The sequence below is a fragment of the Neoarthrinium moseri genome (assembly GCF_022829205.1).
Source record: "Neoarthrinium moseri strain CBS 164.80 chromosome Unknown scaffold61_Wmoseri_CBS_16480, whole genome shotgun sequence".
NCBI lineage: Eukaryota > Fungi > Ascomycota > Sordariomycetes > Amphisphaeriales > Apiosporaceae > Neoarthrinium > Neoarthrinium moseri.
The window spans coordinates 159,444-178,916 of NW_026055175.1; the positions used below are offsets into that span (position 1 = coordinate 159,444).

Sequence of the window (19,473 nt, forward strand, 5' to 3'; positions counted from 1 at the left end):
GCAGAACTGAAGGAGTATCAAGGAGGCCGTATTTGGCATCGCGACAAGGTGGAAGTGGAAGTGGGATGGGGCCTGTGGGGGTGCGATGTTGCAGGGGTGGGCGGAAAGGTGAGTGGTAGTCGCACTTACCCGATATGCGATGTGGTGAAGTTGGTGCAACCTATCAAAGGTTGGGAATCGATTTGTCGACTCGGCGACGCGCAACAAAACCGCCAACGCCAGAAGATGCTTTGAAAGCGACAGGTAGGTCCCAAGTATTGCAAGGGGGGAGGCCCGGGGTTGGCGATGGAAGCAGTGACTCTGCGTTGGTGGGCAGGAATGGAATCGTGGGAGATATGCAGCCTTGAAAACGAGTTGGCGATAAATGCACGTAGTGCTTGATGCACGCGATATGGTTGCCGCGGCGCTTCACAAAGTGGTACTGCGTTAAACTGCGGGTGTGGAGCGTGCGCAGTCCCCAATCCTGACCAAATGGGCAGTACTGGATGTGGCAGGCCTGGGGATGGTGGAAAGTCGCGTTTGTCGCAACTGGCTGGCCAAGCTCGGGGGGGCCCTTGCTGGGCTGGGCTGGGCTGGGCTGGAGCCTTGTGTGCGTGGTTGTATGTGGCCGTGGCCGTGGCCGTTGCCGGGTGTGGTTCGGAGGACGGTCGAACGCGTCGGCGGAAACAAGCTGCAGGTCCTGTCTGATGACTTCCTTTCGCAAAGTGGGCGAGCTCGTCCATTAATATGTCTACCCATATTTAAGTACTTTTCAAGCCTAAGCTCGCCGGCAGGGGTTTGGCCCACCCACCCCTGCCTCCTGCCACCTGCCGCCGGACCTCTGGCAGCCACCTCGAGGCCGCCGCGCCGCCCAATTCGCTGCTCGACCTTGAACGCGCCCAGGTCTGCCAGCAGTGCCAGGCCATGCTTGCTCTCGCTTAATCGCGCTAGTGCCGTTAGCTCATGCACGCCGCTGCCAGGCGTCTTTTGCTCGACGGGGGTGGGTTGGATCCTTGGAATGACGATTCCAGTTTTTGATGATCTGGTCTTTTTTCTTTCCTCTCTCTTCTGCCCAGCGCAGTGCAGTCACTTGCACGGCCGAGCTGGCGGGCAAACGACGTCCTGTTGCAGGCAGGTCCTGACAGGATGGCAGACGACTCCGGTCCAAAAAGACCGCAACTCCCACTTCGACCGATTGGGAGTTTACCATTCGATTCGAAAACCCTGTCCTGCAACGCTACGTGACCCGTCATTGTCGAGGAAAGCTTGAGCCAGAGAAACCCTTGCAGCTTCCCCAAGCTCCCATCCCGATACCCCGGCTGAGTCCAACGAGCCTCGTGCCTGTGAGCTACCGGTACGCAACTTCGATTCTAACCGTCGAACGGAGTGCTTTCCTCAGATACGGCGTGCTCCATCTGTTCTCCATCACTTGCCATGCGCATGGATGGTCTTCACATCAACAGATAGCAACGCAGTCAACGATTGTGCAGTTCGACGTGCCCTGCTAAACCTGTAAGGGGGCTGCCTGATACCTTCTTGCAGGGAACCAAAGTACACTCTGGTGTGAGCAAGCTCTGTATATAGAGATCATCAGCGAACGGCGGTGTTTCGATATTGTGCAATTTCTGTGTGCGGAGTACAGGGTCGGTAGTATAGAGAAGCGGTATGCAGCGTAGGGACCCGGGATTATAGAGTTCGCAGCTGCGAGGAGGCTCCCTTCTCGCTCGACCTACGATCCCAGGCGATGCAGCCAAGGACCGCGTTACTGGAGATCTAAACCACTGAAGAACAAAAGCATCTGCAACCTTGACGCGATCTGTAACTCTAACCTCGGGACAGACGAGTCCTCAGAAAAGAAAAGCATGGCGGCACTGCGTGCAACATTGCGCACAAACAGATCACCGATACAGCCTCATGGCTATTGGACTGTCGGCAAGTGCCATGGCTAGTCTTATTATGTGCCAAGCGGATATTGCAACGGGTAGTTCAGCACGGGTCGCGTGGGCCCTTGCGCTCTCCGCGGCATTGAAGAGCTCCATTTCTCCCCACCCTGCCAGCCACGTACCGGGCTGGTCGTCGTGTCGATCAGTCTAGCAAATCCCAGTGTTCCGCGATTTCAACCTCTCAGCTCCACGCCCACGACACAAATGTCAAACAAGGCCGGCCGGCCCAGTGCATTGATGCCACCTCTGACGGATGCATTCTGGAATGCGTTCTCAAGATTCCACATGTGATGCCAAGCACCGGAAGGTCCGGCTGGGGTATCCACCGCCGCTGAGAAACCCGGTTCCGAGGGTCCGAACAGCTCTCGCGTCCTGTGTCCTCGTCGCCTCCGGCATCTGGGCAATCGGGGACGGATGTCAGGGTCGAAGGACAGTAGCTAGGGGCTGGGTCTCCCTAGTGGCCCATACTTTGGATCGGTGTGGTTGCAACTTCAAGCGGGCCGTTGGATAACATCCAATGAGCAAATACCTATACTACTGTAGCTATCTGGCGGGGCGCATCAAACTTCTCATGACGACGACGACCGAACCGGGAGCCTCGAGCAGTCAGCAGAGCAAGGAGCAGAACCAGCTGGCTACCATGCCGAGTTCGAGCTCCCTGCCCCTCCCACCCCCCGTAACTGTTCACAAACAAGGACCCATTAAGCTGGACACACCTCAGAACCCCGGTGGATGTATACACAGGTGCTGCTGTAAATCTACGGTAGGCCCATCTCTGGAGATGGCGAGCGAGAGTCGAGGGATGTGCAGCCCTGACCCAAAGTCAAAAATCACCATAGTTCTCTCCGGCTTGGAGAAAGCATGAGAGTCCACGTTCGGGCATCCACATCGTTGCCTATATCTATTGTGATGCGCCACACCTGCCCAGGAAGATGGCCTTGGCTACGGACGGTAGGTATCTTAGACCGTGAGGTTTGGAGTACTCCCGAGATTCAAGCCGCAATTTCCAGGCGTCCCATACTTACTACGGTATTATGTATGGTACGGAGTACACAGGGCGTGGCATCTATCCGCCCTGAGTTGGTGTGGCTGTGCCCCCCCGGCCGTGCCTTGCCATCCCGACGCCAGGCCACGCCAGTTGGTGCCATGTTCCCCCCAAACCTGGAAGGGGGGCGCCCAGCACGGGGGTACCTACTCCCCACCTTGTCGCTCTGGATCGCGACGCGTTTGTTCGTGATTTTGTGCTGCACATTGTCCGCGATCCCCCATCCCCCAAGTGCCCCATCGCGACAACCGCCGCGTCGCATCGCCCTCACTTCCGCAGGGGACCTCGCGACACCGTATGCGACAGACACCGTGTTATTGCGATTGATCGGGCTGCCCGTCTGGCAGCGTCGTGCGCAACATGTATATCAAGCAGATCATCATCCAGGGCTTCAAGAGGTGCGCAGACGCCGGGACCCTCGTGCAAACCGCATTGCAGCGCTGACACTGCCCACAGCTACAAGGACCAGACCGTCATCGACCCCTTCTCTCCCGGAACCAATGTCGTCGTCGGCCGCAACGGCTCGGGCAAGAGCAACTTCTTCGCCGCCATCCGCTTCGTTCTCAGCGATGACTACACCCACTTGAGTCGCGAGCAGCGCCAGGGCCTCCTGCACGAGGGGTCGGGCTCGGCCGTCATGTCCGCCTACGTCGAGGTCATCTTCGACAACAGCGACGACAGATTCCCCACCGGCAACAAGGAGGTCGTCCTGCGCCGCACCATCAGCCTGAAGAAGGACGAATACTCGATTGACAAGAAGGTCACCCAGCTCAAGGATGTCAACCAGCTCTTGGAGGCCGCTGGCTTCTCGCGCTCGAACCCCTACTACATCGTGCCCCAGGGCCGCGTCACAGCCCTGACCAACATGAAGGAGAGCGACCGGTTGGCTCTGCTGAAGGAGGTTGCCGGTACGCAGCTGTACGAGGCCCGCCGCACCGAGTCGTTGAAGATCATGGCCGACACGAACAACAAGAGAGGGAAGATCGACGAGCTGCTCGACTACATCAAGGAACGTCTCAGCGAGCTCGAGGAGGAGAAGGAGGAGCTCCGCGGCTACCAGGACAAGGACCGTGAGCGCAGATGTCTCGAGTATGCCTACTATCACAAGGAGCAAGTCGCTGTTCAAGATGCGCTCGAGGAGCTGGAAGAGCTTCGCCAGGGCGGAATCGACGACACAGACGAGAACCGCGAGGCCTATACCGCCGGCGAGAAGATCATTGCCAACCTAAATGCCGAAATACACAAGCTTCAGCAGCAAATGGAGCTTCTTCGCCTAGACCGCCGCCAGTTAGACGAGGACAGGAAGGAGAGCACCAAGTCCAGGGCCAAGGCCGAGTTGACTGTGAAGCGCCTCAACGACAGCATGTCGTCCCAAGAGCAAGCCAGGCAAGAACACGATGCTCAACTCAACAGGGTCAAGGCCGACATCTCCACCAAGGAGGCCGAGTTGGCCAAGATTTCCCCGGAGTTGGAGAAGAGGAAGAAAAAGGAGCACGAGATCAGGCAAGAACTCGACACGGCTGAAGCGAGCCGTCAGCGCTTGTTCACCAAGCAGAACAGAAGCAGCCAGTTCCGAAACAAGGGCGAGCGCGATGCATACCTGAAGAAGGAGGTCAACGAGCTCAACATGGCCCTGAGCCAACAGAAGGCCAACCGTCTGGATGCCGATGAAGAGGTCAAGTCCGTGCAAACCTCTATCAAACAGCTCGAAAAGGACGTTGCCGATCTACGGACCAAGAACGAGGGCTTTGGAGACAGCCGCATCTCCGTCGCTGACGAGCTTACCGAGGCCAAGGACGCCTTCGACAAGCTGAATGAGGAGCGCAAACTTCTTCGAAGAGAAGACGACAAGTTCGATACCATCATCATGAACGCTAGAAGGGAACGGGACCAAGCCGAGCGCGAGTTGTCACACACGATGGATGGCGAGACTTCTCGTGGTCTTGCCACCATCAGACGCCTCAAGCGCGAGCGGAATATGCCTGGTGCCTACGGGACTCTTGCAGAGCTCATCAACGTCAACGAGGCCTACCGCGTGCCGGTTGAGCAGGTTGCCGGTGCCAGTCTATTCCACTACATCGTGGACAACGAGGAGACTGCGACATACTTCATGAATGCTCTCCAAAGACAACGTGGTGGACGTGTCACCTTCGCTCCGCTGAGCAAGCTTCGTCCGCGCCAGGCCAACCTGCCGCGCGCAGGCGATGCTGTTCCTTTGATCAGCAAGATCGAGTACGATCCGATGTACGAGTCTGCGATGCAGCAAGTCTTCGGACGGACCATTGTTTGTCCCAACCTGACAGTTGCTGGTCAGTACTCCCGAAGTCACAACTGTGATGCCATCACCCCTGATGGTGATACTACGAATAAGCGTGGTGCCATGACTGGTGGTTACATTGATCCTGGAAAGTCACGCTTACAAGCCGTCCGCAATGTCACCAACTGGCGCGATCAATACGAGAAGCTAGAGGCTGAAGCCGCTGCCATCAGAAGGCAGATTGAGCAGAAGGACCAGGAGATTACACGCGCCCTGGGTGAAGTTCGGAAGCTTGAGCAGAAGCTGCGCCAAATGGAAGATGGCTACGGCCCCCTCAAGGCCGAGCTGAACGCAAAGACTGCCCAGATCGGCCGGGAACAAGATCATCTCGAGGCGGCGATCAGGCGCCGCGATGCTGTTGACAAGAATATGAAGGACTTTGCCGACACTGTTGGCGCACACGAGGCAGAGCTGGCCTCGGACTTCAAGAAGGCGCTGTCGGCCGCCGAAGAGCAGCAACTCGAGAGCTTGAGTCAATCAGTGCAGGAATTACAGAAGCAGTGGACCGAAGTCAGCAGAGGCAGGCGTGAAATAGAAGGGCGGAAACAGATCCTAGATGTCGAGCTGCGTGACAACCTCCGCCGCAAACTGGACGAGTTGACAAGTCAAGCTTTCGAGACGTCTGTTGGCGGCAACAGTGGAACCCTGAAGGAGGCCAAGCGGGAGCTCAAGCGAGCCCAGTCGTCTGTCACTTCGGTGGAGACCAAGTTGCAAGAAAACGAGCAACAAATTGACAGCACAGAATCCTCCATCTCAACCCTCGAGAAGCAGAAGGCTACCAAGGATGCCGAGCAACAAGACCTTGCCAGGGACATTCAGAAGCAACAGAAGAGGATGGAGAGAAGCATTCAGAAGAAGGCTCTTCTCACGACAAAGGCAACAGAGTGCGCCAAGAACATCCGTGACCTTGGTGTGTTACCTGAAGAGGCTTTCGAGAAGTATGAGAGGCTGGAAGCCAAGAACGTGAGTCATTTCCGGTCTTGCCATTGTGCTGATTCACTGACAAGGTCTACAGATTGCTACAAGGCTCAAGAAAGTCAACGACGCGCTCAAGAAGTACAAGCACGTCAACAAGAAGGCCTTTGAGCAGTACAACAGCTTCACCAACCAGCAGGACCAACTTCTCAAACGACGCAAAGAACTCGACCAATCACAGGAGTCTATTCAGGAGCTCATCAACCACTTGGACCAGCGCAAAGACGAAGCTATCGAGCGTACCTTCAAGCAGGTATCCAAGGAGTTTGCAACCATTTTTGAGCGTCTTGTACCAGCTGGCCACGGCCGACTTGTGATCCAACGCAAGGCTGATCGTCGCATGGACCCTGAAGAGTCAGACGAGGAGCAGCGCGGATCTGTTGAGAACTACACAGGCGTCGGTATCAGCGTTTCTTTCAACTCGAAACAATTCGATGAACAACAACGTATCCAGCAACTTTCTGGCGGTCAAAAGAGTAAGTCCAATCACTTCTGTGCCAGCCACAACCAACGAGCAGACTAACATGAGAACCTAGGTCTTTGCGCGCTGTGCCTGATCTTTGCCCTGCAGCAGACAGAATCCAGCCCCATGGTCATCTTCGACGAGGTTGACGCCAACCTCGACGCCCAGTATCGAACCGCAGTCGCCGGGCTTCTGGAATCCATCTCCAAGGAGGCGGGCACGCAGTTCATCTGCACCACCTTCCGTCCCGAGATCGTCCACGTTGCCGACAAGTGCTACGGTGTCACCTTCAGAAACAAGAACAGCAACATCAGCTGCGTGCCCACGGAGCAGGCGCTGGACTTTGTCGAGGGCCAGGCGCCACGGTAGATGCAAGGGGGCACGAAGGCACGGGTAACGATTACTGTTTTTTTTTTTTTTCCCGAAGGGCGAGGACGGAAATAGGGGGACGAGGGGATGCTTGGACTGGGGTTCCGGAGTTCTTTTTACACTGCCGTGGCTCGTGTTTTGCTATCCGGCAGTTGTTGGGCTTTGGCTTGTACTTTGGCTTCATTGTGTTATATCCTGGCACTGTGCTCGCATTTTCATCACCGCGAGATCGAGATATCAAATTAGGCTAATATACTGCATGATTGATGTACACTAATTTCTTGACCACTTGATCGTCGTATGTCGTAGAAACAATCCTTAGTGAAACTAAGCTAGATCGCCCCTAATCATTGCCAACCCCCTAACAGGAGACACCGGCCCAGCCAAGTATGGATGCGGGTCAAAAATGAAATACTACTGACTGATGGACTGTCAGTTACAATGATCAAAAATTCAGCTTGGCCAAATACACATCCTCGAGGAAGGCTCATAAGCCATACGGGGTTTCGCTGCCGGCCTACAACACAGAGAGTGTGCAATATTTGTAAACTATCGGACGTTCATTCTACGCCTTACAACCGACGTCCGGCAAACTGGAGAGAGGCTGGGTCTTACTAAGCCAATAACGTGGGAACTGTCCCCCAGCTGCTGTTGTTAAGTCTGATCCAGCGATTCAGTTGCAAATTAGCATTTCTCATTGGGTTTTGATTTACTGCTAGTGTTCACGTGGCCGGAGTTGGAACCAGCAAATTGAACATAAAGAATATATTTGTTCTCCCCACAGCCTTCGCAGACCTGTAATGACCGTCGTGGTATCAGATGGTAGTGTACAAGTAAATGCACTCCAAGGAAAAATATAGTAATGCGTCTAAAGGTCTGTCTAGCGGTAGTAGTAGCAGGTATTGGGTTTTTCTTTTTCTCTTTTCCTATTTCACCTCTCCTCTTTCCCTTGAGAGAGGGGGGGCCATCTATTCCTCCTCCTCGACGATCTGCTTCTGCGCAATGTAGTAGCGCGCGCTACCCTTCTCGTCCTGCTCGTGCTCGACGGCGACCTTGCTCAGGTGGGTCAGGATGTTCTCCATCATGGTGTCCTGCTTGCTGCGCTTCTTGCGGCCCAGGTTGTCGAGCGTCGACCAGCCCGTCAGCATGTAGTAGATGATGCCGATGACGATGACGACGGCGATCGAGTAGATCCAGATGACGACGATGGTGACGATGTCGGTGGCGCCGTTCTCGGACAGCTTGGACGACACCGAGACGGCCGTCTCCATGGACTCGGACGGGCCGCCGCCGCTGAACCAGCCGAACAGGGCGAAGATGGAGGCCAGGATGTCGACGCCGAAGATGGCTCCGACCAGCTGCCACGAGGGCGTGGTCTCGAATCCACGGGTGACGAAGATGAGCCAGTTCTCGGTGAGTGCGACCTGCAGGAAGAGAATCTCTTGGATGCCACCGTAGTTCTGGATCACACCGCCGTCGGGCAGCCAGAGGGTTCCGCGCAGGATCCAGGTTCCGAGGGCGAGCAAGACACCGAGGACGACGGAGATGATCCAGATCTTGGGGAGCTGCCATTCGACCGGGCGCTTCTCGTAGTGGGCGTTGTCGTAGGCGACAGCGATGGTGGCCAGATCGGCGAAGAGGGCAATGAAGACGATCAGGTCGGAGCGGATGGTCTCGTTGATGATGACCATGGAGGTGACCAGGTAGATCTCGAGGTGGAGACACAGGGCAATACGGTACTGGATGTAGGCCTTCATGCGCTGGAAGATCTGGCGGGAGATCTTGATGGCCGAGACAATGGTGCTGAGACCGGGGGCAAGGAAGACGATGTCGGCGGCGGCCTGGGCAGCCTCAGTGGAACCTTCGACGGCGATACCGCAGTCCGACTTCTTCAGGGAGGGAGCGTCGTTCACACCGTCACCAGTCATGGCAGTCAGATGGCCACGCTGCTGCAGCATCTCGACGACCTGGTACTTGTGCTCGGGGAAGACTTCGGCGAAACCGTCGGCACGCTCACAGAGATCATGGATAGAGGTACCGACCATGCCGCTGTGAAGGAGCTTGTCTGAGTTGTACCTGTTGGATCAAGTTAGTCTACGAATCCAAGCGCCGTTGATGAAGAAGGAATACTAACACTTTCGTGCCCAAGTTCAGCATTTTGCAGGTCTCCTTCGCGATAGCAATGGCATCACCAGTCAGCATCTTGACCTGGAGACCCAGAGCCTGAGCCTCAGCGATGGTGGAAGCAGTGTCGGAACGGGGCGGGTCGAAGAGAGAGATCATGCCGAGCATCTCCCAGGGGCCATCCTCCTCCTGGACGGCGACGGCGAGAGATCGGAAACCACGGCGAGCGAGCTCAGCGGCCTTCTCGCGGAACAGGGCAGCCTGCTCTTCGGTCGGGTTGGTCAGGGCCAGGACGGCCTTGGGGGCACCCTTGGCACAGGTGTAGCGCACGCCCTGGTGTGTGACGACGGCCGTGATGCGCTTGGAGACGGGGTCGAAGGGCGTGAACTTCTCGGTCTTCCAGCCTTCGCTGATCATCTCCTTGGCTTTGGGGTAGCGTTTGAGGGTGAGGATGGTGATCTTGTCGATGGGGTCAAGAGCCTTGATGTTGTGCGACGAGGCCAGCGCGGCCACGGCCATCATCCAGTTGATGTCGACACCCTCCATGACAAACGGCTCGCGCACAGACAGCTGGTTGGCCGTCAGAGTTCCGGTCTTATCGGAGCAGAGGATATCGACACCGGCAAGCGACTCAATGGCAGTCAGCTTCTGGACAATGGCCTTCTCCTTGGCGAGGTAGGCAGCGCCGACAGCCAGAGTGGTGGTAGTAACAACTGGCAGACCAACGGGGACGCCGATGATCAAGAGAATGAGGGCGTAGTGGAGGAGTGTGCGGGAGCTCTCCTGGGGGGAGGCAATGCGGATGTTGCGGTAGAAGCCACCGATCCAGGCGATCAGAATCCAGAGAACGACGAGGACCAAGAGCGTGCCACCGATCGAGTTCATGATAGCCTTGAAGTGACCGCTGTCCTTTGCGCCCTGGACGAGCGAGGCAGTCTTACCAACGAAGGAAGCCTGGGCACCGGAGGTCACGACACAGTAGGCCTTGCCACGCTTGCAGCCAGTGGTGTAGTAGACAGTGTCGGTCATGTACTTCTCGACAGCAAGGGATTCACCGGTCATGGCAGACTGATCGACAGCAACAATGGCGTGGCCAACATGGGGGGTGCCCTCCTCATCCTCCTCCTCGAACTTTTCACGGCGAGGGGAAGTAACATCCTGGGCGTTCAGCTCAGCGTTGTACTGGGCCTGGCCGTGGGGGTTTTCGTAATCGCAGATGAGTCTGGCATCAGCCGGGACGACGTGGCCTTCCTCAATGATGATCTGCAGCTGTTAGAATGAGATATCAGGCAGAATTGTCGAGTGTGACTTACGATGTCTCCGGGAACAAGCTCTCTAGCAAAAACATCTCTTTCTTGACCATTTCGCACGACACGAGCCTTCATAGCAATATCTCCCTTCAAGCTAGCCACAACGTCGGCCGCCTGCTTCTCCTGGTACCAACCGACGATGGCGTTGAGAAGCAAGATGCCAATAATGATACCAGCATCAAGCCAATCCTGGAGACCGAGAGCGAGAATGACGGCAACTTCCATGACTAGGGGGCTGTTAGACGGAGATCTTCACAGGGTTCCGCACATGGTCTTACCGTATAGGACAGGTCCCTGGAAGAAACCAATGAACTTCTTCAACATGTTCTCCTTCTCCGTGGTGAGCTCGTTCCATCCGGAGAATTTGCGTCTCCGCTCCACCTCCAAGTCGTTGAGCCCATCTCGGAGGTCGGTGTTCACCCAGTCGCTTGGGGTCTGGAAATCGCTCTTGGACGAGGCCGAAGCGTATCCAGCCTTGCCTCCCCTCCAGAAGGCCCACCATGGCCGGGGCTTGCTCTGTTCTGCGAAGTCCTCCTCCCCTGATTCCGCCGCGGCGTTCGGATCCCGGTAGGTGTCGACGTAACGAACCAAACTATGCCAATCATCAGACGACCGAACCGTTTCTAGCCCATCGTGGGAAGATGGGATGATTATTGGGGGGGAGGAGTAGACTTACGCTCTGTACTCGTCCAAGTACGGGTTGTCGCCATGGTTGTTGTCGCCAGCCGGCTTGTCAATGTTGTTGTTCCTTTGGTTCTCAGTCAAGAAGCTACCAGACTCCAGGTCGGCGTTGGTAGTCTCGTCTATCGAGGGACCGAGATAGTCGGGGGCACCCATCCCGTCCCTGTGTTGCCTGAACATCTTCACCTTCTTAATGTTTGGCGCCATAGTACGACCCGCGCTACAGACCAGCTGTAAAAAAGAAGAGAGAAGGAAAGGAAAGGAAACAACAAACACCGGGAGCCGGGCCGCGGAGAGGGAGAGAAGAGGAGAAGGGGAGTGAGGTGAAGGAGAAGAGAGAACAAACCCGTCATCCCGGGATGGGATTTGAGATTACTTATAGGGAATCATTGCTACAGTCTACGAAGGCAAAATCGTTACCGCCCAGGCCAAGAGCTTGGCGGTTTCCCATGAAGCAACCAGGTATACTGGAGGTCTGCAGGGGGAGAGGTCCACCGCGAAGACAGAAGACTAGGATTTGGTGGAGGGATTTTTTTTTCTCCATTCGAAGGGCTCAAAGCTACGGGAGCTTGCCATTACGAACTGAGGATTGCCGTCCACGGTAGGGATGTTAGATGAGATGAATTGGCCTATCAGAGGGTTGGATTTCCAGCAACACCCCAGGGTCGCTCTGACATGAAGGAGCCCGATGCGACTTGTCGATCGGTTTCGAGCGGACTATTTTGGCTACGCTCAACTTTTCCCTATAGCAAGGCGGATAACGGTCCCGCACATCTGAAAATGCCTCACGTTGGGCGAATGGGGTGAAAGAGAAGAGACAGCGAAGGGTCCGTGGGAGTTGTGAGTCCCCAGAGAGACAACGGCCCCTGTCGAAGTTTCAGCATCGATGGGACTTGAAACAGTCCCCATTGGCGGCTCAAGGGGGGCACGTGACCAAGCTAGACCGCCGAGAGACTTGCCAGCAACGTGGAGCGGCCTATCAGAGGTTGTATAGAGTACTTTGTTCGTCCGGAAACAGAAGGGCGCTGTGCGACTACAGAAACACATTTGGCTGCCAAGCGGTCCGAGACGCGCGCGAGGACAAGGCCACTTGGACGATCTCCAGCTCAAGTCACATCGGCGCTAGGTCAAAGGAGATACAGATCATCTATACTAGAAATAGGTCAGACAGCAACGGAAACAGCGACAGGACTGCCAAGCCGCTCATGAAGGCTTAATGATTCTCACCAGAGACTTGGCCTGCATAGGAACCAAAATGCAGCAGCGTGCAAGTAGTGCATACTGTGCCTATTCGCGGAACATGGTGTAGACACAGAGTAGTACCGCCGTAGCGAGTTCAAGGGCTCTCGGAACTAAGCAATGATTGACAGCAAGGAGCTCACGGCACCATCGCCATGTGTCGCCGCCCGGCGCCAGGATAGCCCAGGACTCATCGCCCCCCTTCGCTCGCGGCGCAAGGGTCAGACAACCCGAGTACGCCCGAGTTGCACGGGGCGTTGAGGCTTGTCGAGGATTTTCCAAGTATTACCATGGTGCTCCATTGCGCAGGGTGCAAGAGAAACAACTCCGGCCCCCATGAGGATACGCACCCCATGTGAATAGCTACCTACTATGGGTAAGTAGGGTTGCCTTGCGGCGGGCGGGCGGGTATGAGAATGTGCAACCGATGTGTGTGTTGGGATTAGCCCGCGAGCGCTCTGACCTCTGTCCAGGCCCGATCCCGGGCGGCCGTGGCAGGCGGAAGACTGGTCGAGATTGCGGAATGGCAAGCTACAGTCGCCGTCCCCCATCTACAGCCGCCGAGTTACGTATCTTTGTCTCCCTCTGGATGGCTGGGCGGGCAACGGTAAAGATGGGGGGCGAAGATAGGCGTTCGGGTGGAGTGGGCATTGTGGGCGCGGTCTGCGTCTGCGCCCGGGTTGATGAAACGGGAAGGGGATCAAACGAGTGTGACCCTTGGAGGCTTGCGATACTGAGAGCTTGTCTCACCAGCGGGCAGAGCTAGCGGCGGTGGACCACTGGACCCTGCCGGCCCTTGGGTCTGTGGCACGCCCGGAGCACGCTGGCAGGGCTGGGAGCTGGGACTGAGCTGGGACTGGCCGGCGCGGCACTTGCCTCGCTTCCTCTCTCGGCCTTGGCCAAAACAGTCGTCGAGTCGCAGCAAAGCCAAGCGGCGCAAAACGAGGGGAGGGCCTATGAGCGATGGCCCTCCTGCTTGTCAAGTCTCCCAGAGGTGCAGTGATCGGCCTCGAAGCCAAGAACAAGGCGCATCATGCCGGTGACACTGCGGTTTGGCCTCGAAATCGAGGCTCTTGGCAGCTGTGGACGTGTCTCTGGGGAAAGATGGGAAAGTCTGGGGTTGAAAGCTTCAACTGCCGGGTTACAGAGACAGGACCTGGAGCCGAAGTGCAGTGGGCATTGGTTGAAAGTACTGAATTGCGGGCTTGCATTGGGCACGTGTGGATGTGGTCCAAGTCCAGTAACGCACCATCAACGTCAGGACTGGAACGTCAGAAGTGACCGTCTCGTGGTGTTGACCGTGATCCAAGAGCAGGTCAACTCATTGGTCTGCTGTAAATAGCAACCAGACCACACACTGGCCATTGGCCGATGCTGGCAAGCAAGTAGACCAAGTTGAGACTCTTGCTGCTACCAACAGCAGCCGTGCCCGAGAATTGTGAGACTGGTGGATGGGCGAGAAGGCAAAGGTCCAGTGTCTTCGAATTCCTGCCACTCATCATCCCATGCAAGATGTTTCGTTTCCATCCAAGCAAGCAAGCAACCCACTAACGAACTACCTACCTGTAAGGTATGTATGCGCTGTGGCACAGTACCTAGGCCGGACAGGGGGGCGGCTCAAAAAATCTCCAAGACGACCTCCAGCACTGGACGGGCCTCACTGGACCCCACCAGAGGAATGGACTGCCCAGGAGGGGACCCGCCAGGCCGATGGCGATAAGATAAGAAATAAATTTCATGAGTGCAGGCCGCTACACTTGGGTGGCCGCAGAGCAGCAGCAACCACCACCACCACCACCACATCGCATCACGGCCATCCATACATCACAGGGACCCGCAACGTTTCAAGATGGGCAAACGCAAGCTTGATGAGAACGAGTGCGTACCATGTGCAGCCCCGTCTGCAGCCAACCCACCGCTAACCCGGTCTAGTGCTCCCAGTGTCGAGGTAACAGACACCAAGGCAAACCCTTCCGAGACGAAAGAGCCGACCTTTGCAGACTTCGACCTCGACCCGCGCCTGCTCCAGGCCGTCGCCAGCCAGCGCTTCAAGGCCCCGACCCCCATCCAGCAGAAGGCCATCCCCCTGGCCCTCGACGGCAAGGATGTCATCGCGAGGGCCCGCACCGGCTCCGGCAAGACGGCCGCCTACCTGCTCCCCGTCCTCCAGTCCATCCTGAAGAAGAAGTCCCAGAAGGCGGCCTCGCCCGGGCTGGCCGCCCTGATCCTGGTGCCCACCCGCGAGCTCGCTCAGCAGGTCACCAAGGTCATCGAGTCCCTGGCCGCCTACTGCACAAAGGAGATCCAGGTCGTCAAGCTGTCGGACAACGTGCCCGACCAGGTCTCCAAGGCCCTCCTCTCCAACGCTCCCGACATCGTGGTCGCCACCCCGGCCCGCGCGCTGCACAACATCAAGAACGCATCGCTCTCTGTCGAGCAGCTCACACACTTGGTTCTGGACGAGGCCGACCTGGTGCTGAGCTACGGTTACGACGATGATTTGCAGAGCATCGCCGGCACCATACCCAAGGGCATCCAGACCATCCTCATGAGCGCCACCCTGACCGCCGAGGTCGACACACTGAAGGGCATCTTCTGCCGGAATCCGACCCTGCTGGACCTTGGAGATGAGGATACTGCAACCAACACGCTGACACAATTTGTTGTCAAGTGAGTCTGCCCACATTTTTCTGTGCAATATATCATCACTGACACGCACCAGGTGTGCTGAAGACGAGAAGTTTCTTCTCACATATGTCACCTACAAGCTCCAGCTGTTCAAGGGGAAATCCATCATATTTGTCCAGAGCGTTGATCGCAGCTACAGGCTGAAGCTGTTCTTTGAGCAATTCGGCATCCGCAGCTGTATCCTCAACTCGGAACTCCCCGTCAACTCGCGGCTGCACGTTGTGTCCGAGTTCAACCGTAACGTGTACAACATCATCATCGCCTCGGATGAGAACGAGGTGATTCCCGATGAGGAATCTCCCCGCGACGGAGATGACGAGCAGGCCGAGGAAGGAGACGGCGCAGCAAAGTCCAAGAAGGGCGAGAACGCACCCCCAAAGAAGAAGCGCAAGGCATCCAAGGATAAGGAGTACGGTGTGTCGCGAGGCATAGATTTCCGGAATGTCTCATGTGTAAGTCATATCTTTTGTCATTCTTCTTCTTTCCTACGCCGGTGCCAAGTCTGACCTTCCTCAAAAGGTCATCAACTTCGATCTACCCACGACGGCAAAGTCGTACGAACACCGTATAGGCAGAACGGCGAGGGCGTCGCAGAACGGCATGGCGCTGTCCTTCGTGATCCCCAAGGACCAGTACCGCAAGCACATGCCGACGTCGGTCGAGTCGGCCGAGCACGACGAGAAGGTGCTCGCCAAGATCACCAAGCAGCAGGCCAAGAAGGGCCGCGAGGTCAAGCCGTACGCCTTCGACATGAAGCAGGTCAACAGCTTCCGCTACCGCATGAACGACGCCCTGCGCGCCGTCACCACCGTCGCCGTCCGCGAGGCCCGCGTCCGCGAGCTGCGCCAGGAGCTCGCCAAGAGCGAGAAGCTCAAGCGCCACTTCGAGGAGAACCCCCAGGAGCTCTCCCACCTCGTGCGCCACGACACGGAGCTGCGCGCCGCCCGCACCCAGGCCCATCTCAAGCAGTAAGCCCCCAGACCCCTCCCTTCTTCCTCTTGTTCCTAAACACCTATACCCACGAAGCTCGATGCTAACCTCACGGGGGGAACAGCGTCCCAGATTATCTGCTGCCCGCTGAGGGCAAAAAGGCCCTGACGGCCAACGAGGTGGGCTTCGTGCCCTTCCGGAAGGACCGCGAAGGAAAGGGGCGCAGGGGGAGGTCGTTCAAGGGACGCGGCAGCAAGGCCGGCGGTGGCCGCAAGTCCAATCCCCTCAAGACGCTGAGGGGCAGGCCGAGGTCGAAGAAATAGAGTAAAGACCAGCAGCAGCAGCAGCAGCACAGCAGCAGAGTAGGAAATAGGAGCGATCTTTTGATACCCACTTTTTGCATCTCTTGTCCTCACGCCTCTCACTGTCAGCATTTTCCATCTCGGCCAAGACTACTGGCTTCATAGCTTCACAGGCGCGACAGACACGATCTTAAGGGGCGGTTTCGAAACTTTTTGGTATAACAGCTAACCTCCTCACCGGCCTAGGCTACAAAGACGGGGAGGGTGTCCCCCGCTCGTTCGTCAAGATTCATGATGCATCCATCCATTGTTCTTTTTTCCTTCTCGGCTGGGGCGTCATCTAGCTCACGGCCCCGGTGCCCGGTATTCCATTGTCTGCTTTCCGTTCTTCCTTTCAATATAAAACCCCCGGACCAGCTCTATTTTCAAACGTGGCAACGAAGCTTTTCGCCATCCGTATCCTATCGCCTGCCTGCAAAGAGAACGTAGACACGCCAATCTCGTTTATCTCGGGGAGGATCTATCTCTAGGACCGCAGGGCCTCGAGCTCGAGCTCGAGCTGCCGGATGCGCTCGCTCTGGTCCTGCGAGCCCGAGCCGACGCGCTTCTTCAGGTTCTCCACCTCGCCCGTCAGGTTGGCGATCTGCTGGCCCTGCGAGCTGATCATCTTGGTCTGCGTCTCGAGCAGCTGCTTGATCTGGTCGAGGGTCGATTCTACTCCGCCCGAGGAAGCGCTGGTCGCGGGCGCGGACTGCGTGGCAGCCGCGGCGGCGACGGGCGAGGGGGCGTACGTGGGTGATTTGATGGGAGATGCGGCCTTGGGTGGAGGAGCGGAGGTGGTCTTGGTCGGGGGAGGCGCCCGGGTCTCGACCTTGGCGGGCATGGCGCTGCGCTGGACGGGCTTGGAGATCTCCTCGAAGCTCGACTCGTCATCGTCGTCGTCCTCCTCTTCCTCATGGTCCTCGTACTTGGAGGCCAGGGCGGCCATGGACTGCTTTTGGTCCTTCATCGTGGGGGGTGGCGATCTGACGGCAGCTGGCGCGGGCTCGGGCTCCTTCTTGGGCGTGGGTTTCGAGACGGGCGCCGGGGCCGGAGCAGCGGCAGGAGGCTTGTAGTCGGACGGGACTTCGACCGGGGCGTTGCCCTCGTAGATGCTCTCAAAGTCAATCTTGGAGGGGAGGGCGGTCTTGCCAGACAGCCATTCTTGCGCGCTCAGTCCCGGCTTGGATCCTACGGCCGGAGGGAAGATATCCGACTGGAAGGTTTCGGCGCGGCGAGGGACGGTGAAAGAGATGGGCTCAATGTATTGGTCGTTGACGGTCTTGAATGCTCTCATGATCTCGTTCTCGTGTACCTGCCAGGGGTGTTAGTGATACATATCGGGTGCTTGGTTCTTCGGTCTTATAGGGATGCGTACGTTGACACCACGCTTGGGCATGAACGCCAGACCTCTCTGGGGCTCGCCGGACTTGTACTCGGATAAGAACTCGAACTTGTCGTTTTGGTACTCGAAGTAGCGGATGTTTCCATCACTAATACTGCATGTTAGCGCACCGTGACAATGGCCAGTGGGACTCCTGGTGTGCTTACCCCTTTCCGGCCAGGTACAAGCAGTTGCAGCCATCATCTATCCAGACGTTAGTATAGTTGTTCCAAGCACCGAGAGAGAAGAAGTGATAAACATACCCCAGAAGGGCATGCAGACGCCAGAGATGCTGTCGAGCGTGGTGAAGCCGCCAATGGGCGTGGTGGTGCCGGGCTCCCACAGAGCCAGCTGGCGATCACTCATGCGGGAGAAACCTGTCGTGGCGATCCTGTTCTGTTCACCCATCCATACGGCACGGCTGTTCTTGGCACCGTCGTGTCCCTGGTGTTCCGAGGCGGGGCGCTCCTGCCTGACATCCCACACGCGCAGCTTCTTGTCCCTGGAGGTTGTGACCATCATGTTGCCGCTCGCATTCCACGACAGCGACTGGACGATGTCGGGGTGCTTCATGGACAGGGCAGCCTGGCCGGTGGCGACATCCCAGAGCTTGATTGTGAGATCGCCCGAGGCGGAGGCGAGGATGTTCTCGGCGGCGGGGTTGAAGAGGACCTGGCCGACCTTTCTCGAGTGGCCGGTGAACTTGGCAACGGGGGAGACATCGGCGGGCTCCTCGGCGTCGGTGTAGAGGGTGAAGCCCTTGGGGACCTCCCAGATCATGACCTTGCCATCGTCGGAGGCGGAGGCCACGATGCGGTCGTTGAAGGGGTTCCTTGAGCAGAGTCAGACTTGGGGTCAACGGAGTGTGTACGAGGGTTCGAGGTCGCGTGCGCACCAGTCGGTATCGAGGACAGTCGCCGTGTGCCCGCGGAACAGGGGGATGACGTCGGGGAGCTTGCCCTTCTCGTTCAGGGGGATGACGGCGAAGGCGCCTCCGCCGCTGGCCTCCCAATTGACGGAGAGGTACTCGGGGTTGGCCTTTGCGACTCTCGTGTCAGCAGCTGCACAGCACGGCGCATAGCCTACGGGGTGATTGCGATTGCGATTGCGATTGCGATTGGGGGGGCTATCCGGCTGACCTTGACCAGGTTGGTATCCCAGGCATTGCGACTGATGCGGATGTTGTCGTAGCAGGACTCCTTCCTTGTAGACTTGCCAAAGACGTGGCCTGGGGAGGAGGCAGAGTCAGCATTTGGAGGCAGTTGGCCATGGCGATCACGGCTCAGAGGAACATACGGTACTTGGAAGCCCGCACAAATCGGCCAGACATGTTTGCTGATGTGGTCGGGCTTGAAGAGGGGGGGGGATCTATGATACTAGAAAGAGGGGATATTCAAGAAAACCAAGGGGGGTTGCGGGCATACAAAAGAAACAGAAGCTAGACGCCTAAGCAAAAACGGGAGGAACAAAGTGTGAATGGGGGATGGGGATGGGGATGGGGATGGGGATGGGGATGGGGATGCGAAAGGCGAGCGCAAAGCTTCACGAGGTACTTCGTACGTCAAGTCAAGTGAAACCTGATGGCGAACTGCGCCTCGAGCCCTTTCTCAATGGCTCAATGGGAGCAGTCTAACGTAGCCCGTAGCCAAGCACACCAGCTTTCGTCCTACTTGTCCTGCTTGTCC

General features: G+C 57.2%; 4 protein-coding genes across 4 annotated transcripts; 2 read left to right on the forward strand and 2 right to left on the reverse strand.

Moving 5' to 3' along the window:
• Nucleotides 1-3,327: 3,327 nt before the first annotated feature.
• On the forward strand, nt 3,328-7,091 carry JN550_010993 (uncharacterized protein; the record flags this gene model as incomplete). Its single annotated transcript, XM_049309310.1, has 4 exons — nt 3,328-3,365; nt 3,424-6,247; nt 6,300-6,735; nt 6,796-7,091. The coding sequence occupies 4 exons, from the start codon at nt 3,328-3,330 to the stop codon at nt 7,089-7,091; spliced, it is 3,594 nt and encodes a 1,197-aa protein (XP_049167084.1).
• A 968-nt stretch (nt 7,092-8,059) lies between these two features.
• Nucleotides 8,060-11,386, reverse strand: JN550_010994 (uncharacterized protein; the record flags this gene model as incomplete). Its single annotated transcript, XM_049309311.1, has 5 exons — nt 8,060-9,167; nt 9,226-10,478; nt 10,529-10,752; nt 10,804-11,117; nt 11,202-11,386. The coding sequence occupies 5 exons, from the start codon at nt 11,384-11,386 to the stop codon at nt 8,060-8,062; spliced, it is 3,084 nt and encodes a 1,027-aa protein (XP_049167085.1).
• A 2,908-nt stretch (nt 11,387-14,294) lies between these two features.
• Nucleotides 14,295-16,386, forward strand: JN550_010995 (uncharacterized protein; the record flags this gene model as incomplete). The annotated part of the gene is made up of 5 exons (XM_049309312.1): nt 14,295-14,323; nt 14,378-15,115; nt 15,168-15,585; nt 15,653-16,101; nt 16,188-16,386. The coding sequence occupies 5 exons, from the start codon at nt 14,295-14,297 to the stop codon at nt 16,384-16,386; spliced, it is 1,833 nt and encodes a 610-aa protein (XP_049167086.1).
• A 505-nt stretch (nt 16,387-16,891) lies between these two features.
• Nucleotides 16,892-19,118, reverse strand: JN550_010996 (uncharacterized protein; the record flags this gene model as incomplete). Its single annotated transcript, XM_049309313.1, has 7 exons — nt 16,892-17,719; nt 17,783-17,897; nt 17,956-17,992; nt 18,052-18,620; nt 18,684-18,826; nt 18,928-19,016; nt 19,085-19,118. The coding sequence occupies 7 exons, from the start codon at nt 19,116-19,118 to the stop codon at nt 16,892-16,894; spliced, it is 1,815 nt and encodes a 604-aa protein (XP_049167087.1).
• Between the last annotated feature and the right edge of the window lie 355 nt (nt 19,119-19,473).